This window comes from Drosophila gunungcola, chromosome 3R (assembly GCF_025200985.1).
Source record: "Drosophila gunungcola strain Sukarami chromosome 3R, Dgunungcola_SK_2, whole genome shotgun sequence".
In the NCBI taxonomy this organism is placed as follows: Eukaryota; Metazoa; Arthropoda; class Insecta; order Diptera; family Drosophilidae; genus Drosophila; species Drosophila gunungcola.
Window position 1 is genome coordinate 2,320,076 of NC_069139.1, and position 21,328 is coordinate 2,341,403.

Genomic DNA, 21,328 nt, shown 5'->3' on the forward strand with positions numbered 1-21,328 from the left:
AGCCTCACCAGCTTTTGACGCCATTGGCATCATTTATGCACGTACTCTGTTTGCCGAAGCTGCAAACTTTCCTACGGCAATAAGTCAGTCACAGCCTTCCATCACAGTTAACGTAAATAACAATGGGTCAAAGATTTTCGCTTAAGTTTGAGTTATGTTCAAGCATTAAAGTACACAAAGAAGAGTTTTTATAAGCAGGTGCCACTTTTAATTTAAAGAGACTAGTGTGATTATAACATTTATCTTATCCTTAAGGTATATAAAATTCACCAAATTTGGAAAATATACAAATTTGTGTTTATTTTTGTTTGCAAATTGGTATCCAAAAAGATACGTGAATAACCCAGAAAGTCTATGTTTTCCAACAGATAAGAAGCCATTTTTAGTTTTAAATTTAAAGTTTATTTGTAACTTAACAGTAATATAATTTATAATTTATTTCTAGCTGTAAACAAGGTTGATAAATTAAAATACACAATACAAAGTCAAATAAATAAAATGTGAACACAAATATACATACAGGTGCAATTATCTTACAATTTAAGGGAAATTGCAATTCTTGCCATTGAAGAAACTTGAGTTCAATATACTTGATGCTCGATAATAATGCTAAACAATTTGGTATTTAGACTTGTCAGTAATCCAGAAGGATACAGTTTGTTTTACACTTTTTCTCGAGCACAATTCGTAATGGCAGTGTAACCTTTTTCCAATTCAAGTAAGAACATTATCTTACTGGGCCAAGACTCAAAAGGGATATCCCATAGTCTTTTGGAGGTAATAAAGCTCTTGGGGTTTCAGTGCATACAGCTTACTACAACTTCTCACCACTAAGACTAACGATATTGTAATAGTTGTGATCGGGAAACCGCTCCAGTTCAATGTAATCCATTTCGGTGTGCAGCAGTTTGTCGAGCATCTGAATTATCTCAGCAAAAAGCGGACGCTCCTGGGGATCGTGTGACCAGCAATAATACATAATATTGTAGAGCTCTCGACGACAGTGCTCTGGTTTCTCCAAACGATAACCATCCCTTACCTTTGACAAAAAGTGCAGAAAATGTATTTATTTAATTTCATTAGAAAAATAAAAGAAATATAAACCTTCCGCATAACATCAGCTGCTGATATTCCCGGGTAAGGCGTCGATCCCAGAGTCACAATTTCCCACATCAGAATGCCAAAGCTCCAGATATCTGATTTTACAGAGAATATGTTGTCGTAAAGGGACTCAGTAGCCATCCACCTGAAAATTGAAGCATACATTTAACTTAATTGGCTTGTATTTGGCTTAACCAATAGATATTACCTTATTGGCAGCTTGCCCTCGCTTTTCCTTTCATAAATCTTCGATGTGATTACGTCTCTTGCAAATCCGAAATCCGCCACTTTGCATGTGTGATCGTCGGTTATAAGAATATTGCGAGCAGCCAAGTCTCGATGGATTATCTGTAATAAAATAATAATGGCAAATATAAATATTTTAAGTAGAAGCAATTTATTTTCTAATTCCTAAATAAAGTTTTAATAAAAGAATTATTTATCTGTGTATTTTTCGTATATCAACTTACCCCTCGCGATGTTAAGTAGTCCATTCCCTTAGCTACTTGATACATGAACGAAGTCAAATCGCAGGAAGTAAGGACATTTGATTTTCCGTGTGTGTTTCCATAGTGCCTATAAACAAAATATTTTGGTTAAAAGTTTCTTTGTTCGAAATTGAGCTTTATTATGTTGCCTACCTTTCGGCACGTGAGCTGCGTAGGTACGTTTGCAATTTTCCTCGATTTACGTACTCGAGAATTACAAATGTGGGATCTTTATCCGTGCAACAGCCCAACAAATGAACCACATTTATGTGTGGCTCCAGAGATTTCATTACCTGTAAGCAGGAAAAATAATTTGGTCAATAAATGTGTTAATTAGGCTATAAAATCATTTAAGAGGGAATAATCTCATTAATTTAAGTACAATTTAATTTTTGATAACCATTCCTAGTGATATTATTGTACCTAATGAATTTGTATATTAAGAAACATATTATTTGTTTATTTACCTATATGCTAGTTTATTTATATTTTTTTACGTGAGAAATCATCTCATAAATTGAACTGCAATAATATTTTTAATCATTTTTCCTAGTGAGAATTTTGTTGTTATTTATAAACTATTTATTCAATCACCTATAAACAAAAATATTATCTTTTGACTTATGAGAGAGATTATATATCATATTTAAATAGAAAATCATTTGTGTGTGTATTATTTATTAAGCTTTTCTATTTTTTTACGATTAATATTATCCAAATTATTTAACTACCATGACATTTTTGATTACCACTCCTAATGAGTATTTTGCACTCAGTCAATTTGTATCTTATGAAGCTTGGGGATTATTTATTGGGCCATCTGATTTACAAAAGTGACCGCAATTAATTTCAGTTAATAACTTGGTCCTGCCCAAAAGTCCTCTCCCCCCTCCCGCTTTAAATACAAAGTTTGAGCAACAAAGGCAATTTCTGAGTGCGCAACAGAGCCTGGAAATTTTGCAGGTCTCGAACGCCTTCACAATGGCAAAATGCGGTGGCAGCTTGAGGAATGAGTCTGAAACATAGCCATGGCCGAGGGCCATTCATAATTTTTCATTGTTCCAAAATTAAAGTGCAATTATTCTCGTTTCTAGGGTAATCCGCAGAACATGATAAACTGCCGCCGCACATCGTTTGCCGGTGTATGGTATGTTTTGCCGCCTGCAGGAGCAGCAAATGCGACTTTAATGATGAAGGACGCCTTCCGACTGAGGGCAACCCTAGAGTGGCCCTTTTAGATCCCATTTTCGTAGTCGGTAGAGTCATATTCAGATTCAGATTCAGATGGCAGAGGGCAAGGTTAGGCCACTATAGGTCTCGAACTCCGAAAAAGCCAGTGCGCAGGATTCAGAGAGGTCCTCCAGGCGAGAGGATGCTGCGGTTTGTCAGTCAATTCGGTTTCTTCTATTTTTTTGGAGGCAGGAACAGCAACAGGAATCAGTTTGTTTCAAGGCGTCGGTGTGTGCGGTTCGGAAATTTTCTATACCATACATTTCCTGCAAGATATACACGTTTTTTCTCGTGTTTTTGCAACAAGGCTGCGGGAGATCCGTGTTTACAGCCCGCAACTGCTGTCAAAAAGAGTTCCTGGCCATGATGAGATGTTGTGTTGTGCGAGTGCCAGTGCGAGTGCGAGTGCCAGTGTGTGTTTGTGTGTGCTTTGAATAAATGCTCCTCAGTGCCCCCAAATGCTGAACTCATTAGCTAGCCATCGACTTTTCTACCCCGACAAAGGCATAGGTAATAATGCACCCCACGTATATAGTAGAGTATGTAAATGCCAATCGATATGGAAAATGGCACTATCATTACAGGATTACCTTGGGGGGGTGGAAGGGGTGTAAATCCAAATAGCTCTTGGCCAAAGTGCCTTTCGTCCTTGTGCTAAATAAATACGTTGTCACTTCAATTGTCATGACAACACACTCCTTTGATTGCCTTTCATTGCCAGCATGCAAATGTTGAGCCCATTAAAGGACCATAAACGCCAACGGAACAAAGGACCACTACCACTACAAACGAATTTATTGATTCGCCACGGAATGAAAATATTTTTAGCCCACTGATTACAGCCACTTTGATTTACACAACTTCACTTTTAAGCCTTGAAACACATAGGTTTAAGGTCTGTCCTGGACTGGATTTTTCGGAGTTCTCGTCTATGTAAACTGGCAAAGATTCGGCTCATTAAATATGACCGTCTGACACCGGTATGCTTACAAGGGCATAAATTAATAATTTTGTCGCAGTATTTTTGGCTAACATAAATATGCAATAGGACCCGACCATACTGGAATTGGCATTTAACCTACATCGTGTCAATGAACGAAACGGGCAAATTGCATTTCAAATAGTTTCCCTTTGAATTTCATTAAGGTAAAAGCTTTTTCTTTTATAAGAAAGTAGTGTTAGGTGCACAATACAAAGACAACTTAAGCTAAAACAGCAATTAAAACAAGTAAAGGTTAGTAAAAGAAAAGAGAAGAAAGGCAGCAAGAAACTTGCGATTAAAAAACTCTTTTAAAAACTCGAATTGTTTAATTTTACATTGAAGAATGGTCAAGAAATCAAGTAATTTAATTTTTAATTTAAATTTGCTAATTAAAGGTTACAATATATAAAATAAAATAAAATAAAGGATAGTAAAATAAAAGAGTTGCGAAAGGCAGCAGCAAACTTTGAATAAGAAAACTCTATAATAGAACAATTTGACAACAATTTATTAATTTTACCTTGAAGAATGGTCAAGAAATCAGGTAATTTAGTTTTCTAAGAACTTTACTTTACCTTTGGCCAAATTATTAAGAAAAATAGAAGAACTTTCTTAAGTCTTCCTAAATACAGCTGCACTAGCCTCTGCAGGAGATACTCAAACATTTTGAAACTTTCGGGAGAGACACATAAGTAGACTCCTCTACGTTTTCATTAAAAAGGCAAACATTAAACCCAAACTCAAGGAAAAAACGCTGCCAGCGGACGGCACTCGCAAAAAGAGTGGGAAGGAAATTCTTTCAAAACTTTTCAGCATCGTTAATTTTCAATTTACAAAACTTTTTCATCTAACCAGAAAAACCAGCTCACAAGATTTGCCCAACAGCCCCACTCAGTACCAAGTACCAAGTTCCCCGTTTCAGTTTTCACTCCTTGAGTTAGCGAGTCAGCCAGGGAGATTTTAGTAGGGAAAGCAGGGGAAATGGTAACCAATTGAATGAAAAGTGACAGGGGAAAAGGCAGCTGAGAAATTGCGCCCGGCAAGTCGTCACTTGGCCAAAAACTTTGGTTGTAACGATTTTGTCCGTATTTTGCATTCGGATCCTTACGGATGACTTCGAAAATTGTAAATGCTAATTCACAGGATTTGTGTTATTTGGCAATCCACTTACCTCCAATTCGGAAAGCAGGTCCTTTCGATCCACTTCGGTGGCGCTTTCTTTGAGGGTCTTCACGGCCACTGTTGTAATGCCTTCAGTGCCTGAAAAAAATAATAATAAAGTTTGTTTGCCATTCAGGATTAAAACTCTTAGCTAAAAAGCAGTACTACATTTGTGGAACAAGCTAAGTTAATAAATAATATTATAAATAATCGTTTTACATGTCTTTTAAGACTCACATTACTTCTTTAATTTATAATGGCAGAGCAACTAATTAAATTCGATTGCTTTTTAATCCATTTTCGGTCTAGTGCCTGTAAAACAAAAATAATACAAACACATTGTAGTCTTTAAACCACTTCTATGCCTACAGATGATTTCTAATTACAATTTTTAAGTGGTACAAAGTTAAGGCACTCGTTGTTGCTCTTCACATATTGTTAGTTTTTATTTCATTTTCATGCCTTTACATAAATCCAGGAATCACTTGCCTTTCGTTTTGTATGTCCATTCTACGTGCTCATAAAAAAGGGCTCACCATACAGCAATGGAATGTGGTATATCGAGTGGGTGGGAGTTGCATACTATATACCGTACTATACCCCCTGCATGCACAATTTTGCAGCATCTGAGTACTTGAATATGGGGCAACAACTGGCGGATTGCATGAGCCACTAGCTTTGTGGAACTCTGCTGATTGAATGCACAACCTGTTCTATTTTAAATTCCTTTCGGCATCATAGCGAAATTGATGAAATTACTTTGTTGAAATTGTAGATTTTGTGGAACAATAATGGTTTTTCGAAGTTAATACGTTTGAATATCATACTATTTAGGACAACAAATTTTAAATGATTTGATAAAACCTTGTGTTTAATTTACAAGATTCAAAACCATTACATTTTAAGAACATCATTTCTTAGCACAATAAAATCTAAGACTAAGAATGTTGAGAATCTAAGACTTTGTTATCATATTTATCAATTTACCTTTAAGCATGGCAGTTGAACTAATGTAAATGAATTGACTTTAAAACAATTTTGCTTTTAATCTAACACAGAGGACATAAGCTATAGCAATTTACCGGAAATTTCTATGGATAAATTCGTATCTATCCTAACAGGCATACATTTTCAATAAGCGAACTTGACTTATTTACCTATTTAAATCAAATATAAATTGATTTAAATTTTTCTATTAACTGATAAAGCTCTATGATAACAATAAATAAATAACAGAGCGAAAAGAGCTTATTTTTACTAAATTATTTTTATTGGCAAGTGAATAAAAATGAAATGAAAATGAAAAGTAATGAAAATCGATTGTATTTTAATTACTTTGGGCCATAATTTAACCCAAAGGATATGAATTATTTGGAAAATTCGTTTCAATCTCAACAGTGATGCTTATTTTTGCTTAGCCTAGTTTACTATCCCACAAAACTTACCATTTATGTTGGTGGCTTCGCAACGCCAAACTTGTCCAAAGGCTCCTTCGCCCAATATATTGAAGAACTTCAATCGGTACCTGGGGAATTCCCATCGGTCGCAGTTGGCCTCTCCGGCAAAACCATTTTCCGCCGTGCCGGAACTTCCTGCTCCACCTGCCACACAGCCAGGCCCCAAGTTGGATCCCGGCTCACCTGTCCCAGGAATGGGCACTCCTGCGGAGGAGGACTCTCCGCCATTTGTGACACCTGTTGATAACTGGGACGTTGCCTTTGAGCGACAGCATAGTTAAAGTCCGGCAGCGAGTTAACGTCCATATCGATGAGAGTTGCCACGTTGATGGGGCCGGAAATGCAGTCGATGTTGATATTTGATATTTGTGACGGGTTGAACAGGTTTCAGAAATACAAGATAAAAAACTTTGATTAGCTGTGATCCCTTTCTGGTTGTCCTTATTTTTTGACGGCCCTCAATCCGGGTTAATATTGGATTGACACAATAGCAGTCTACTTTTTTAAAATCTGTGCGGAACGACACCCTTACATATGACTGATGGCTCCGATACCTATATTGCAGTACAGTTTTAAAAGTTACACTTTTAAGATCTATTTTTCCTTTTAATTGAGGAGATGAAACAATTTAGCTTTATATTGTCTGAAGCAAAAAAAAAAAATAAAAAACCGTTTTTCCATTTCTTTACCTCTAATCATACAATAGGTTGCTTCATTGCTATTTACTTTTAAAAAATTGTCTTTTCGTATTAAAACCCTTCTTCTATTGTATTTACTAGACAGATCAGATAATGTATCTTAAGTATTGAAATAACTGGAGAAACAAGCCTGTCTCCTGATCATACCTTTAATTGATACCTACAATGCTAATCATTTTCAACTTCGTTAAAACCCATTTCTGCCTATAACTAAGGAGATTTTATAATGTGACTTAAGTATTAAACTAATTGAATTAACAAGCCTTACATTCCACAATCGATTTAAATATAAATGCAATTGCAATTCGTATAAATCTTCCGTATTATCTACAATAATATACGAAATTCATTGTCATTGCATAAAATGACGTTTTGAATTGTAAATAAACCCGGCTGTCATCAATTTTGGTTATGTTGGTGACGCGGGAGCCTGCTGAAGTTTTGGCATCCGCTGTCAATAAATGGGAATCGAATGAAAGGACATTCCCGGCAGACTCGCAGACAGGCTCTAAGCCAACATGCAGCTGCATTGAGCTACTTTTTCCTGTCAATTACACTGCTGCTGAAGCTGAGGCCACTGTGGGTGACAGGACACCAGAAAGGACGATAGGGCGCAGGACGACAGGGCGAAGGCGTTGAGTGGGCCAACTGAGGTTGAAATCTGTGCTCGAGTAGCTGTCGATTAAGGACTCCGGCCTCTAAGCCCCAATCGTTCCCCGGAGAAAATCGATCGATATTTGCATAAGCTTTTGTGCATCGCTCACTAATTTTATGCAATCATCTCAAAAGGACCTTTCTGTGAATGTCAGGAAATATGAAATTGCGATTAGGATGCTTTGGATCCAACTACAGACAATATTCATTACATTCATTCACATCCACATTTAAAAAGTTCAGCAGCGCAAAGTCTTAGAAAATATTCATACTTAAAATGTCATCCCTGTTCTCCAGTTTAAAGTTTTAAATTTAATAGAAAATATTTTTAATATATTAAAAGACTACATTTTTTGTAAAACACAAACATTCACACTTCTCATACTAAATTGTGCTCTGGTATTTTTGATAATGTTTGTTTTTGAATCTCCTAATGAAAATGAATACTAAAGAAAGTAATTCTTATATTAAAAGAGATAATTTAAATGGATTACATATTTTAAAACATTTCTATAAAGTACAAACGTTTTTAAACCTATATTAGATGGTTAACTGACAATACTTTTGCATAGTTTTTTGTAATTTCAAATCAAAACAGTTGATATGTTATTGATTGCTATTGTGGTATTACTTCTCATACCTAAAAAGCTTTAGTATCATTAAGGTAGCCCTATATAAGCCACTACATTTTATAAAAACCACCTGGTTAGAGGTGACCCCTAACATAAGTGCAATTCCACTCACAATGCCCAGCTGCTGATCCCGCTCCCAGGGAACATAGCGGTTGGCGAAGGCCACGGGTCCCTGCCACTGCTGCAACACCATCGAGTTACGACTCTCGTCGGTCAGCGTGGAACTCAGCTGACTCTGGTTGGACTTCTTGGCCAACTCCTCCTTCTCCTTGGACGCCTTGAGGGTCCTGCTGATGGCGCACAGCCGACGTCGGCACAAGTACGCCAAGAGTACGGCAATGGCGGCGAAGAAGCCGCCAACGGTGACCACAATCGGAATTGTTCCGGACTTCAAAGAGAAAACATTGATGCTTTGGTTGGGACTTTCCGTAGGGGTTTTCTGCTCGACTCTCGTCGAATTATTGCCACTTATTGGCGTCAGTTTGGTGCGACTCTTCGGCGTGGTGGAAGCACTCGTCGACTTGGCGGTTGTTGTGGTGGCTGTGGCTGTGGCTGTCACCTCACCATCGTCCTTTTCCTCCCTATCGCCACTCTCCCCTTTTCCCCCCCAAGTTTGGCCAGGGAAATTCGGTGGCGGTGGCGGGTAAAAGTTACCAAACGACGGCGGTCCGTATATATTGTTCTGGGGCACCGGTGGATATCCACCGCCTGGACGGCTATTTGGCAGTCCATTCCGGATGGACTGAACACCGGGCAGCTGGTCGAAGCGGGGCAGAAACTGCGATATATTGTGCACCACGTTCGAAATTGATGTCTGCGGTCGATAGCCGGAGCTGCTCTCACGCTCGCGCAAGATATTGATGAAAACCTCAGTTTTTGCCGTGTAGGTTCCGTCCGTAACAGTTATATAGATAAGAAAATTCTCACCGGCCTGGAAAACACGGAAAATTGTTTTTTATAAAAGGTTCACAATGTTAAAACTTAAACCCTAAAAGGAAAATTTCTTATATTGAGAAATTATGAACTAAACATGACCCTAAAGATGAGCCATATATGCATGCACTGATAAAAAATCAAATAGTTCAAATAAATATCTGACTATTGAGTTTAAATTGTTATATTTAATACTTAAATTAAATATTAAATCATAATATTAAATACAATGCATATAAAACTTCATGATTTAATATTAAAATGTTTTAAATAACGTGGAAAATATTAGATTTTAAGCTGTTCCATTTGAATTAATTTAATTTAATTTAATTTAATTTAACTTAGGTCATGGTTCCAAAAATTAAGGAATGTTTTTCTGTTTGCAGTCACTTTACTTACCCTTCCCGCCAAACTCTCGTTGAGAGTGACAACCCCTGTTTCTCGATCAATTGTAAAGGGGATTTTACCGGAAGGACTTGCCCCATTACCAGGTGGCGTGCTAAATCTCGGCTCTATTCCAAATATCAGATCATCGCCATCCGGATCCTCCGCCTGCACTCGATCTATTATCTGGCCGACTTTCTCAGCCTCCGAAATACGCCAGTTGCGCTGGTGCACAACCAGAATCGGAGGTGCACTTTGATCGTGGGCCGCGGCTGAAAGTGTATATATGTACATAAATAAAACATTAATAATTTAAAATGCAGTTTTATAACATGTTCATTGACAACTGTTATTGTGCATATGAGAGAATCTCCGATTATCGGTTTTCAAAACGTTTTATCTACACACATTATTAAAGCACATTAGTGTTTATAAAAATCAAACAAATACTTTTTAAAAATGTTCTTCCCAAAACAAATTCAGGAAAACTTATTTCGGATTCCTCAACAATAATATTTCACTTGATTTCCCTAATTAAATCATATGTACCGGTTTTTAAAACGTTTTACTTTGATGCAACTAGATCCAATGGGTAATTTGCTTTAAAACTAAAATATTAAACCTCTTAAAAAATCACAATTTTAAAGTCTTAAAAATAATTTTAAAATACTTTAAAGACTTTAAAATTTTTATAGTATCAGAAATTAAATATATGCATTAATGTTCCTTTTTAAATAAGAACCATATAATTTTATTAAGTTGTTAGAGTTGTACATCATTGTCATTTTTGTGAAATCGTTTATATAAAATTGCTTAATTTAACATGACTAAATTTTGGCCCAAAAAACCCAAATGAAATACGTGATATCATTTAGAAATGATTTTTGAGTACGTTAAAAGAAACTAACTTGTTTTGTAATCTCAGAGCAAGCACTTATTAAAACCAGACCACAGTAACAAAACCCATGACGACAGAGCGATTAATTGGTTAAGGCAACGACTTTGCTGGCATTATACTATACTCAACAGCCAACAGCTGGCAGCCAAGTTCATTCAGATGTATTCCGAGTGCCAACTATTGACCCGGATGTCTCCCACTTGGGAGCAGCTTTGAACTGGTGCCAAAACGCACACAAAAGATACACTTTTGGGATGGGGCCAGATTGCACCATCTAGCAAATATCAATCGGTTCATTGTCCATTGAGAATGTCCGTGAAATATTCGCATATTCAGATGATTTCTTTGCGCCCCATAAGTCAAGCATAAGCATCATTGAATGGACCTAAGCGACGTGACGTGATAACCGGTTGGTTGGCTGGGTTGTTTGCACTTGTATCTCTTCTTCTGGCGCTCGACCTTCAGATACAGATACAAATGTGCACAGCAAGCATACATGTAACGAATACGTATACGTGATATATGGCTATGTGGCTGCTTTGGCTGTGTGGAGTACGGCTAAAGGAGAGTCTCTTACTCTTTTTCTCGCATTTTTTTTTTGGCCAAGAGCGTGTCTGACGGCGCGGCTTAAGTGAGCAGAATGTTTTTGCTCCGCGGGTTGCGTGGCCAAACAGGTCTGAGGTCTTGGTCTTGGAAAACACGCTCCCGGGCGGATTTAACTTTGTCCGCGTGTAAGCTCATCCAGATATACACGACTGCCATATATTACGAGGCTCGCAGAAATGTTCCGTTTCACTTAAATATTGCACAATATGCTGATGAGACATGTGCGTGAATTTCAGCTCGACAGCGATATTAATAAAGAGTGTTATAAATTACTCAGAAACGGTCTTGGAAATTTATCATACAAAAACAACAATTTAATACATCTAATCTATCATTGTATGGCTTAAAATTTGTTCTTCGATTTATTTATTAACGTATAATAAACAATTTACACTAGGGATTGGTATAGACAATTTACATTCAAAATTACAAAAAAATTTAAAAAGATTTATATTAAAATAAGTTTTTGCAGTTAAAAATAGAAAATTTATGTATTTATCAAATTGGTTGTCAATTATTCACACTAAATTTTCAATAAAAATATTGAAATTTCTGCAAGGTAATTATAAGCGATTTATTTTTATTAAACAACAAATACAAATAATTTCAATCTATTTCCTAGTCATTAGTCGAATAAAGAGTTCAAACGCCGGGAATTAAACGCCTTCTTTAAAGTAGCAGCCATCGAGCTGGTGAAACATTCACGGTCAAGGCTGAATGTACTGGAGCTCAGATTCATTTGTTTTTCTCGCCCACGGGGACAAATGGACCATTGTGAGACTTCAAGAGTGATTCGCATTGTTTTGGGTACCAATTACGCATCGTTGTTGTGGTCATTAACGTGTTTTGTCATCAAGATAGGCAAAGACTATTGACCTGCTAACCTGATATCTATCTATTGCAATTTGCTAATAAATCGTTTAAGGGTTAATCAAGATAGCCATTCTGAAGGGCTTATTCCTTATTATTTTTGTGTTCTTTATCATTCGATAGTCTATCATGTTGTGTTAATGCCACGGACCAAAAAATGATCCTTCCTATTGATTGGTTCAAACAAATAAATCATCCTTTAATCAATCGAATTATACCACTTTTTTAATATAATCTTAAGATTATGTATTTTATTTTTTATCATTTATGAACAAAATATAGTATATGCATTATGTTCGTCAGAAAACAGTTAACTGAACTAAGTAGCCAATGAGAAAGAAGTGAATCATTTTGTTTATCTTACCCTCTTGTGAAATCATGGCAACCAGCGAGGCTGTGACCACAGCAATGGTCAACAGCAGGCTGCCATCCATCGTCCGCCATCCAATTAATTGTTTTCTGCAGTGTACTATCCGACTTTCGTGGTTGTGATGGTGATAAACCATTGCGCAATCAACCGCCTAAGCGGCACCCTGCCAGATGTCCGAGGACTGAGACAAGGTGATGAAATTTTAATTAAAAATGGCTGCGCACTGTGTCAAAATAAAACCAAATAACATATATGCGTGGGATTACGCGTTGTCCGTATCCTGCAGATTCCAGCGTAGGAACGTGTTTTATTAAATTAAATAAGTGGAGACTGACAGACAGAACTAATGTCACTTGTTTTATCCCGGAAATATGAAACATAATACGTTGCAATGAACCAGGATATAATTTAGGAAATATTTGAGTGAAGGGCTCACATCACGCTCAACTAAAAGAAAATATAACTTAAGACTCTGCGCGTCATGAAGCGGGTCGGCGATTTCTCTTTTTGACGTATACGGCATCGGGTGCATGGCGCAATAGCTAAACAAACTGGGCAACCGAGCACAGCCCCAATATGTGTACAGCTGCGGTCAAAATGATAGTAATTTTTGTGTCTTTTCAAAAGCTTAAGCTAAAAGCAATCTTTTTACATTTATTTTATAATCTTAGTCTTGTATGTTTTTGTAAATGTATTAACATTGATTTAAAATAAATATTGGTTGGTTTCAAAAAGATTTAGGTTTCATAAACATTTATAATACATTTATAGTTTATATTATATTAAATTATATTATTATTATTATTATTATTATATTTTGTTAATGTATTACAAAAGTTTTAGATGAAATATTGGTTGTTTTCAAAATGATTCAGATATTATAAACATTTAAGAACTTCAAAATCAGGTTTATTTGCCTATATAATATTATATATAATTTCTTTTTAAGGTTTTTGTTTATAGGTAAGCTGAAAATAATCTTTTTATCTCTAGCGTTGTTTTCTTTCGAGTCTCTTAATTACAATTATTATTATTAATTTTACCGCATCTGTATATGTACACTCTCACATAGTTTAAGATCGCACGGAAAGAGACAGACGGATGGGGTGAAAGAGAGAGGGAATGGGAATGCTTTGTCCCGTCTTTAAAACTATAGAAAACTCCACTTTAGCAACATTACGAATGCCATGAAACACAAGTTTATAACTGAATTATATAAATATTGGTTTTAGCCAGCGAAAAGGCCACTCAAATATGCTAATTACAAAATTCACACGCTTCTTTTTTGGTAACAATGAGTCACCTCTTTGCACATATTTTTACATAGATTTGATTTAAATTTCAAGCCATTATTACTTTTATTTTAGGGTGGGATTTAGCGCCGAATTTCACATATATAGATTGTTCACAAAGCCACTGAAACTGGTATCCACAAACTTTCACGGACTGCGTATGGGGCGATGGCGATCCCGGAGCGGGACTCGATCGACCGTTGCGTTTATTAACTCGGCGCTCTGACAAATGAATCCACAGTTCGCCCAGTCCGCTTCCAAAGCCTTCTCCCCATACGATCCCCCGAATTATTCGTTCTCCCGAGAGCTCTCCCTCTCTCTCGCTGAAAAATAAAAAACTTGTTTGGAAGTCGCAAGAAACGAACTTGAACTTGCTCTCTTGTGGATCGTATTTCTGTTCAAGCCCTCTCTTTGCCCTCTCAGCTTAATCCTCTCTCAAAAATTTTTTTTTTGGATCGCCAGTTTAATATTAATTGAATTATCAGTAGAAAGGGCTAGTTTATTCAAATCTTGTAAGCAAATGAGACACATTGATAAGACTATTAAACAAAAATGGTTTGAGTTTTGCTGTCTTTAGCTCATGTATTTGTAAGCACTCAACTCTACACTGATAAAGCACTGGAAAAACAAAAACAAAAAATTAGTCAAATCATTAATACTTAATAAATTACACACTAAGTTGTCGAGTTAGTGCTATTGAATTTAGATATTAAAACATTTATAAATATATACAATTTTGTAGAATTAGATTTATTAATTTATTTTCGATGAGCATAGTTTTTTTTAAATTTGTACATTTCATTGAGTTACTAATAAAAATTTAAATTTATGTGGAAACCGTAAAACAAATTTTCAGGCACTAAAATATAAAAAAAATTCTATTTAAAAATTGACAAAAAATGTAGTAATTACATATTTAAAATATACTAATATAAATGGAATAGTAAAAAAATATATATATGACTATTGTATTAAAAATTGTATATTTAATATTTAAAAGAAATATTAAATCATAATTTTAAATACAATGCTTTAATACTAAAATATTTGAATTATTGAGGTAAATTTTAAATAGTTTTATTAGATTTAAGTTTAAGTTATATTTTCAGATATTAAAATCAGTTGCAAACATAGTCAAATAAAAAATTGTAATATTTTCTTATCTAAAATAACAAAAAACTGCAATAAATGAAAATCTAAGCAAAAAATATTTAAATTTAATATAAAGTACTTGTATTTACCAAGTGCTCAAAATACGTTCATACGTTTTATAAGCATAAGCCCTAAACATATCACGCCTTAGCTTTGGGATTTCCCCCATTTTCCCAGCCACAATAGAGCTTTGTGCCCAGAGCCATTCACGAATCAAAGCAGTTATCTGTTTTACGACTATCCAATATCAGCGGTCGATTGCAGTAGCAGCGTCGCCAATGACAACGCCGTGGAAACTCCAAAACATGTAAACAAAGCTTTTCCGCGACAGCTTATTTACCTAAGTACCAGCATACTTATTTATTTACCCAGATGCATCGTACACCCGAATGCGTCACGCGGATTTTCCCCTCGGACCAGTGCTAACCAAAAAAGTATTAGTATCTTTTATTCACAAGTCTTTGCCATTTCAAAGCCTGCATTTAGCGAGAAATGTAAATTTGAAAACAAGGTAAGCTGAGCTCATGCCTTCAGTCTATTGGCGACCGGCAAAGTTTGATGTCATATATCTCGGTCGAACATAATTCTGTAGTTTATTTAAATAGTTTAATGTACGTCCAACAAGGCTTACTTCGAGATTGATGAGAGGTAGGAATCTACGATAAAAAATACATATCGCATTAGCTATTAAATAATTTAGTGTCAAATGCAAGGGATTCACTTTCCGTGGAAACACTATTTGAGCGAAAAGCTGTTTGTCTGTATGTATGCACCATTGTTTTCACACTTATCAATTACATGCACCCTCGAAAAGGCGAATAAAACAATGTAGTTGCGCCTCAATTGAAATTTAATGTACTTTTAATATTTAATTATGGTTTAAAACCACGTCACTGCTAAGTCTAAGTCAATAGCACAATAAGTGAGCTGATAACCAACTGATAGACTTGCCACATATGTACAAGTTTCTACAATGATTCGATAAGAATTGAATGGCACTGATAAGACCGCATGTTAAACAGAAATTCAACAGAACCAAAACCAAAACCAAAATAACAAGCATCAGTAGCCTCGCGTCTCTCGTCCAGAAAACTCAATGTGTCTCTCCGCGTTTCATACGTTTGCTAATCAAGAGCTCGCTCAAAAGTATATATGTATAATATAATTTCATACAGCTCATAAACAATATATGGTGGCAAAACAAATTCGTGTTCGGTGAATGCATACAAAATTGAATGAAAAAATGCTTTTAAAAGAAAATTACTTTTACTTTCATATATTTTGCTGTCTAAATTTGACCAAAGATTATGCGGTAGAAAATCAATGTATGTTAAATAAAAGCTAAGCCTGGACGCTTTCAAACGTAAAGGTCTGGTCGAGATAGCTCTTGAGTGTTTGGAGACTACAAGACTGCCATAAATTATAGTAGGTGTTAGTGTTGGCCAACAATGCACAGTTCAGTTCCAGCGTCACCGCATCGAGTGCAAAAGTTTTTTTCCGTTTTTTTATTTCGGTTTTTGTCGGACAACTTGCACAGCTACGACTTCACATCGGTGTTTGGTCGCGCCATATGAATGGGCCGGAATTCGGCATTTTTGCAACGGTGCAATTTACTTGCACCAGCATACAAAAAGCCTTTATGTCTGTGCTTGTGCCAAAAACTTTCGGTGTGGGAATATGTACATTTATGCTCGTCCGTAGGCCCAGCAGCCCAGCAGTTTGCCATGTGTGTTTAAGACCATGGCCAAAAACCCATGAAAATTGCATGCGAAATAAAAACAAATTACTCAGATGAAAGTTTAAGCAGGATACTCTTAAAAGCATAACTAACTGATACTCAATTATTATAATAAACTGACTTCACTTATTCCAGAACTAACAACTACTTGTAGGGATATATAATATAAAGCGAGTGTATCAGGTCTGGAGTTAGCATTCGAGTGACGATGATTCAGATACTGGCACATCGTCCCAACTGTAGTCCTTTAGTTGTGTTTGTGCTACTGTTAATCGACCACCGACTCTTTGTGGACTCAAGTGTTCCAGTACTTCAAAATCCTTCAGATGAGTATACCAAGTATGTTCCAATCGAGGAATTGAAATTGCCAGAGGATCAAGAATTGGTGGTCCGACTGCCGTCAAACTCACTGCTCAAGTACACATCGTACAAAGATGTGTCCATCCTACATTTTGATGTGCCACCCGATTCTCGGACTGCTTTCTTCACCTTTAAAGCATTCGAGGATCCCAAAAGTGCCTTTCGTAAGTACTGTACTACTGAAAATAAAAAAAAGAATAACCTTAAAATTCCGTTCACTGCAATTTGAGTTTAAATAAAATAATATCTAATCTATTATTTAAATAGAAAAAATTAACAAATGTTTATTTTTATTTATATTCTTTTCAAATATTTTTAAATTATTACGTGTGAATCTTGTCTATTTTAATATGTACACCATTTCGATTATATTAGCTTCATGAAAATATAAACAAAATTATAAAAATTAATAAGTTTTTATGGTTATTTCCATAAGCTGAAAAACTTATATTTTTATGACCACAGCTGTATAAACTAATTTTTTTCAGAACGAAAGTGTAAGCCTAAGGATGTCACGCTGCATCTGAAGGCGAGCAGTTACCCAGTTATTAGTCCAGAAAACATAACATTTCCCAAGAATTTCTTCACCAAAGATCAGAGGTAAGCACAATTTATCATAGTGACTAGAAAAACAATTAATTAAAATACAATTATTTTAGATTCAAGGTGTATGACCTACAATTTCTATCTGATGAGCAGCAGCAGCGTATTACTATAGAAGGACCTCACGTAGGCAACTGGTTTGCAGTGGCATTTGTGAGTTGGTCCGATCCCAATAATGACCGCATTGAACAACAGGGTAAGTTTATTTAAATACTTTAAAAAGCTCTTATAAGTTGCCAGAACAAAATACATTATTTTGGTCTTTTTAAAACATGCAATTATTTATTTGACACACCAGACTAGTAAAAAACAAAAATGTTTTAGCTATTCTTTGTGATGTTTGCAAAATTTGACTTTGTTAGACCACAGATAAAAGCATTTTGAATATGCAAAAATACCGATAGTGATGCTGTTTGGCTTTGTGTTTAGCCTATGAATATTTATGAATTTAATTGTGTCTTTTTCAGGACTCACCGCCTCATGTGACACACTGTTGTCTGCCGAAATGTCAGTGTCCCGCTTCCGTCCGATAATCATAAATAATGGTCAGGAACACCAGGATAATCTCACGAGCCATGTTTTACCCCACATTGCCAACGAATCCAATATAAAGGAAGGACTCAACACAACCAGACTTTTGCGTTCAGTGCCGCCCAAACAGCTGAAACTTAAGAAACCAACTGTTGTCGCATCCGAAACCCTAGCTCAAGTTCAAAACACTACGGAAAGCCACATTAACAGCACAGCGACCACCGCAAACAATGAAATCACTTACAGATTCTATGTGCCAGATGATATAGGCGATGCCACAGCCCGTATAATATTCGATCAAGTGTGCGACGAGTGTCCGCCGGTGGGTTTTCATGTGCGTGCCAATGGATACCCACTGGGATCCGGCACGGATCAGAGTCATACTCACGGCTCCATCATCCGGCCAAACCAGACCACGGAAATCTCGATTCCGTTTGGGGTGCAGCCAAACACATGGCATTACGCCTTGCTTACCTTTGTCAACGGGGCGGATGAAACGGAATTAACAACTGAGTCCTACAATATCAGTGCAAATCACAGTTTATCATATTCCCTGTTAATTGATTACAATACTGAAGAGCCGGAAAAAACCAACAGCTCCATTCCCAATCCCTGGGAGCCAGTTAAGTTTCGACATATGAATTTTTACTCGCTGCTGAGGCAAACGTATCGCGAGTTTTTTATGTTCGACTATGATCTTCGGCCGGATGTCAATGGCACTGTGCCGGAAACCCTCAATCTGACGGCCCAGACCCATTCGGGATTCGCCTTTGATGTGGGCGAGGTGTCCGATATCGGCGGCACCCTAACCTTTGCCATTTCCATGAAGGAGGCACATCGCGCCAGCTTGAGAATGATCCAGCCCACGCAATCTCCCGATTTGGGTGGCATTCTGGCCGAGCGACTGATCGGGGATCCCAAGGAGGAGGTGGTGACCGCCATCCCTGCAACCAGCAATCAGAGCATGCAGATCGTGGTCTGCATGCAGCTGGGTGAGCCGGGCCAGCCGGAATATCCGGACAAGTGCCGCTACGGCCAGCGGCTGAAGCAGGCCTCCATTGTCGTGAATCACACGGAGAGCATGGGCCTGGTCCACATTCCCTTTCCCGAGAGCGGACGATGGTGAGTCTATAAACTTAACAGGAAAGGGTACCCTATAGTACCTTTCCTGCTACACATTATGTTGCCTACCAAAAAGGGCATGTAATCGTTTGGTCAGGTTGTAATATATTGATTCTCTAAATGGGGGAGATTGGGCCTATTACAATTTCCAAAAATTCAAAAAAGCCAAAAAAAAAAGCATTTACATCACAAGTTAAATAATTTGGCTACAAACATAAAGATTTACTCCAGGATTAAATAGTATAGCCAACATTCCTTTCCTTTCCTTAGGTACGTGACCATGGGCTTGTTCTGCCACGGATCCGGAACTGCGCGCGTGTCGATCATGGAGAGCGTGAAGGAGTTCATTAGGAAGCACCAGGACATGCTGGCCGAGATGAGATCCCCCTGTGATTGTGCGGAATCGGTTTCAAGGTATGCCGCCTGCATAAGATCACCCGAATGCCTGGGGGCGATGAACGAAACCGAGACTCTGAAAGTGAAGGAGTGCATCATGGATGACAAGTGCAGCAGCAATGGCAAGCAGATGACGCGGCTCTTTGTGGAGCACCACAAGGCGGCCATGGAGCAGCATGTGGCGCTAGAGAACTGCAACACCTCGGTGGTTTTCTCAGTATCCTCCAGTCCCTGTGTGGCTGGCAGATGTGGGCGCTTTGGGCGATGTTATCACTACATGTCCGGTGGCTTTGTCTTCTCCACTTGCGTCTGCTCGAAGGGCTATCGGGGGTGGGATTGCACGGAGGACTCGCAGGTGCCCACCAACATGTCCATCCTGCTGGCCACGCTGCTGCTCACGCTGAGCAACCTGCTCTTCTTCCCCAGCATCTACATGGCCGTGAAAAGGCGCTACTACACCGAAGGCGTCATTTATTTCTTTGCCATGTTCTTCTCCATCTTCTACCATGCCTGCGATGCTGGCGAGGATGAGTACAGCTTCTGCCTGGTGAAGATCGGAGTGCTGCAGTTCTGCGACTTCTACTGCGGCCTGCTGAGCATCTGGGTTACCTTGGTGGCCATGGCCCATGTCCGGCCGGAGTTGGTCTCCCTTCTGCATATGTTCGGGGCCATCCTGCTGGCCTTTGGCACGGAGCTGAATAAGCAGAGCTTGTGGGTATTCCTGGCGCCGGCACTCACGGGCATTTGCCTGATCTCCACCAGCTGGGGACTGAGATGTGCCAAGTCGCGGAAGGTGTTTCCCTCGCGGAGATACCTGTCGGTGTGGCTGCCCTTTGGACTCACCCTCGTCGTGGCCGGTTTAGTGTGCTATGCCTTCCTGCAGACCAAGCAGAACTACCACATTGTCCACTCCATTTGGCACATGGTGATGGCCGTGAGCATCCTGTGCCTGCTGCCCTCCAGAAAGTCCTTCCTGCCGAAGTGCTAGCATGCCAGGGAGCTCCTGCTGCTGGCCCAGGATCAGGAGTTTCACATGTGAGACCCCTGCTGACTTTGTGGCAGGAGGAGATCCATACCGTCATAGCTTTCCCGAACAACATTACAGGACATTAGACTAAAACCTATTTTAGTTTGTACATAACAATACTCATAGATAAGTAGTTGGATCAAAATGCACGGATAAATAGATGGATACAGAGTTACTTAATGGTTGCAATGTTTGTTAACCTATCCCTTGTCATACAAATCCACTCACTAAGGCCTAAAAACCTTTTATTTCTAGTAACTATTTCAACAGCCTTACTAAATTTAATGAGAAATGCACGCCTGAAAATGTGCATCAAATAATTTATAGTGTATATATAAATACTTGTTGTTAGATAAATCGCAGACTGTAAGTTTAGCTAATAACTAGGACCTACTTTAAAATGCTCTTATTTAAAATAACCAATTTATTGATATTCCAAGCGAGGCAATATATATACAAAATATGCAATACTTCTGTTTGTATTTTGCTGTGTAAAACGTTTGAACAAAATTGATGGAATTTATACTTTACCAATAAAAAGATAACAGACCTTAGAATTGTGCTTACATTATTATTTTGGGTTGTTAGGGGTTAAATGTAAAACATAACTAAATTGAAAGTTGTAAAACACTGAGATACAGAT

The 21,328-nt window shown here is 37.6% G+C and overlaps 2 protein-coding genes across 8 annotated transcripts; one reads left to right on the top strand and one right to left on the bottom strand.

Moving 5' to 3' along the window:
* Nucleotides 1-470: 470 nt before the first annotated feature.
* Nucleotides 471-14,001, bottom strand: LOC128258651 (tyrosine kinase receptor Cad96Ca). The gene is made up of 11 exons (XM_052990395.1): nucleotides 13,821-14,001; nucleotides 12,459-12,645; nucleotides 9,736-9,992; nucleotides 8,516-9,334; nucleotides 6,408-6,678; nucleotides 4,973-5,061; nucleotides 1,743-1,882; nucleotides 1,572-1,677; nucleotides 1,310-1,449; nucleotides 1,105-1,246; nucleotides 471-1,039 (listed from the first exon to the last, which is right to left on the bottom strand). Exons 2-11 carry the CDS (start codon nucleotides 12,598-12,600, stop codon nucleotides 815-817), a joined length of 2,331 nt encoding a protein of 776 aa, XP_052846355.1. The 5' UTR covers nucleotides 12,601-12,645; nucleotides 13,821-14,001; the 3' UTR covers nucleotides 471-814.
* On the top strand, nucleotides 3,098-21,242 carry LOC128258562 (uncharacterized). 7 transcript variants are annotated; one of them, XM_052990262.1, is made up of 6 exons: nucleotides 3,098-3,329; nucleotides 16,782-17,170; nucleotides 17,495-17,606; nucleotides 17,666-17,805; nucleotides 18,077-19,262; nucleotides 19,533-21,242. In XM_052990262.1, the coding sequence occupies exons 2-6, from the start codon at nucleotides 16,855-16,857 to the stop codon at nucleotides 20,644-20,646; spliced, it is 2,868 nt and encodes a 955-aa protein (XP_052846222.1). In that variant the 5' UTR covers nucleotides 3,098-3,329; nucleotides 16,782-16,854; the 3' UTR covers nucleotides 20,647-21,242. The 7 variants fall into 7 exon arrangements, with proteins under 7 accessions (XP_052846222.1, XP_052846231.1, XP_052846239.1 ...); XM_052990271.1 differs by lacking the exon at nucleotides 3,098-3,329 and adding an exon at nucleotides 15,106-15,556; XM_052990279.1 differs by lacking the exon at nucleotides 3,098-3,329 and adding an exon at nucleotides 15,558-15,616.
* Nucleotides 21,243-21,328: the final 86 nt, after the last annotated feature.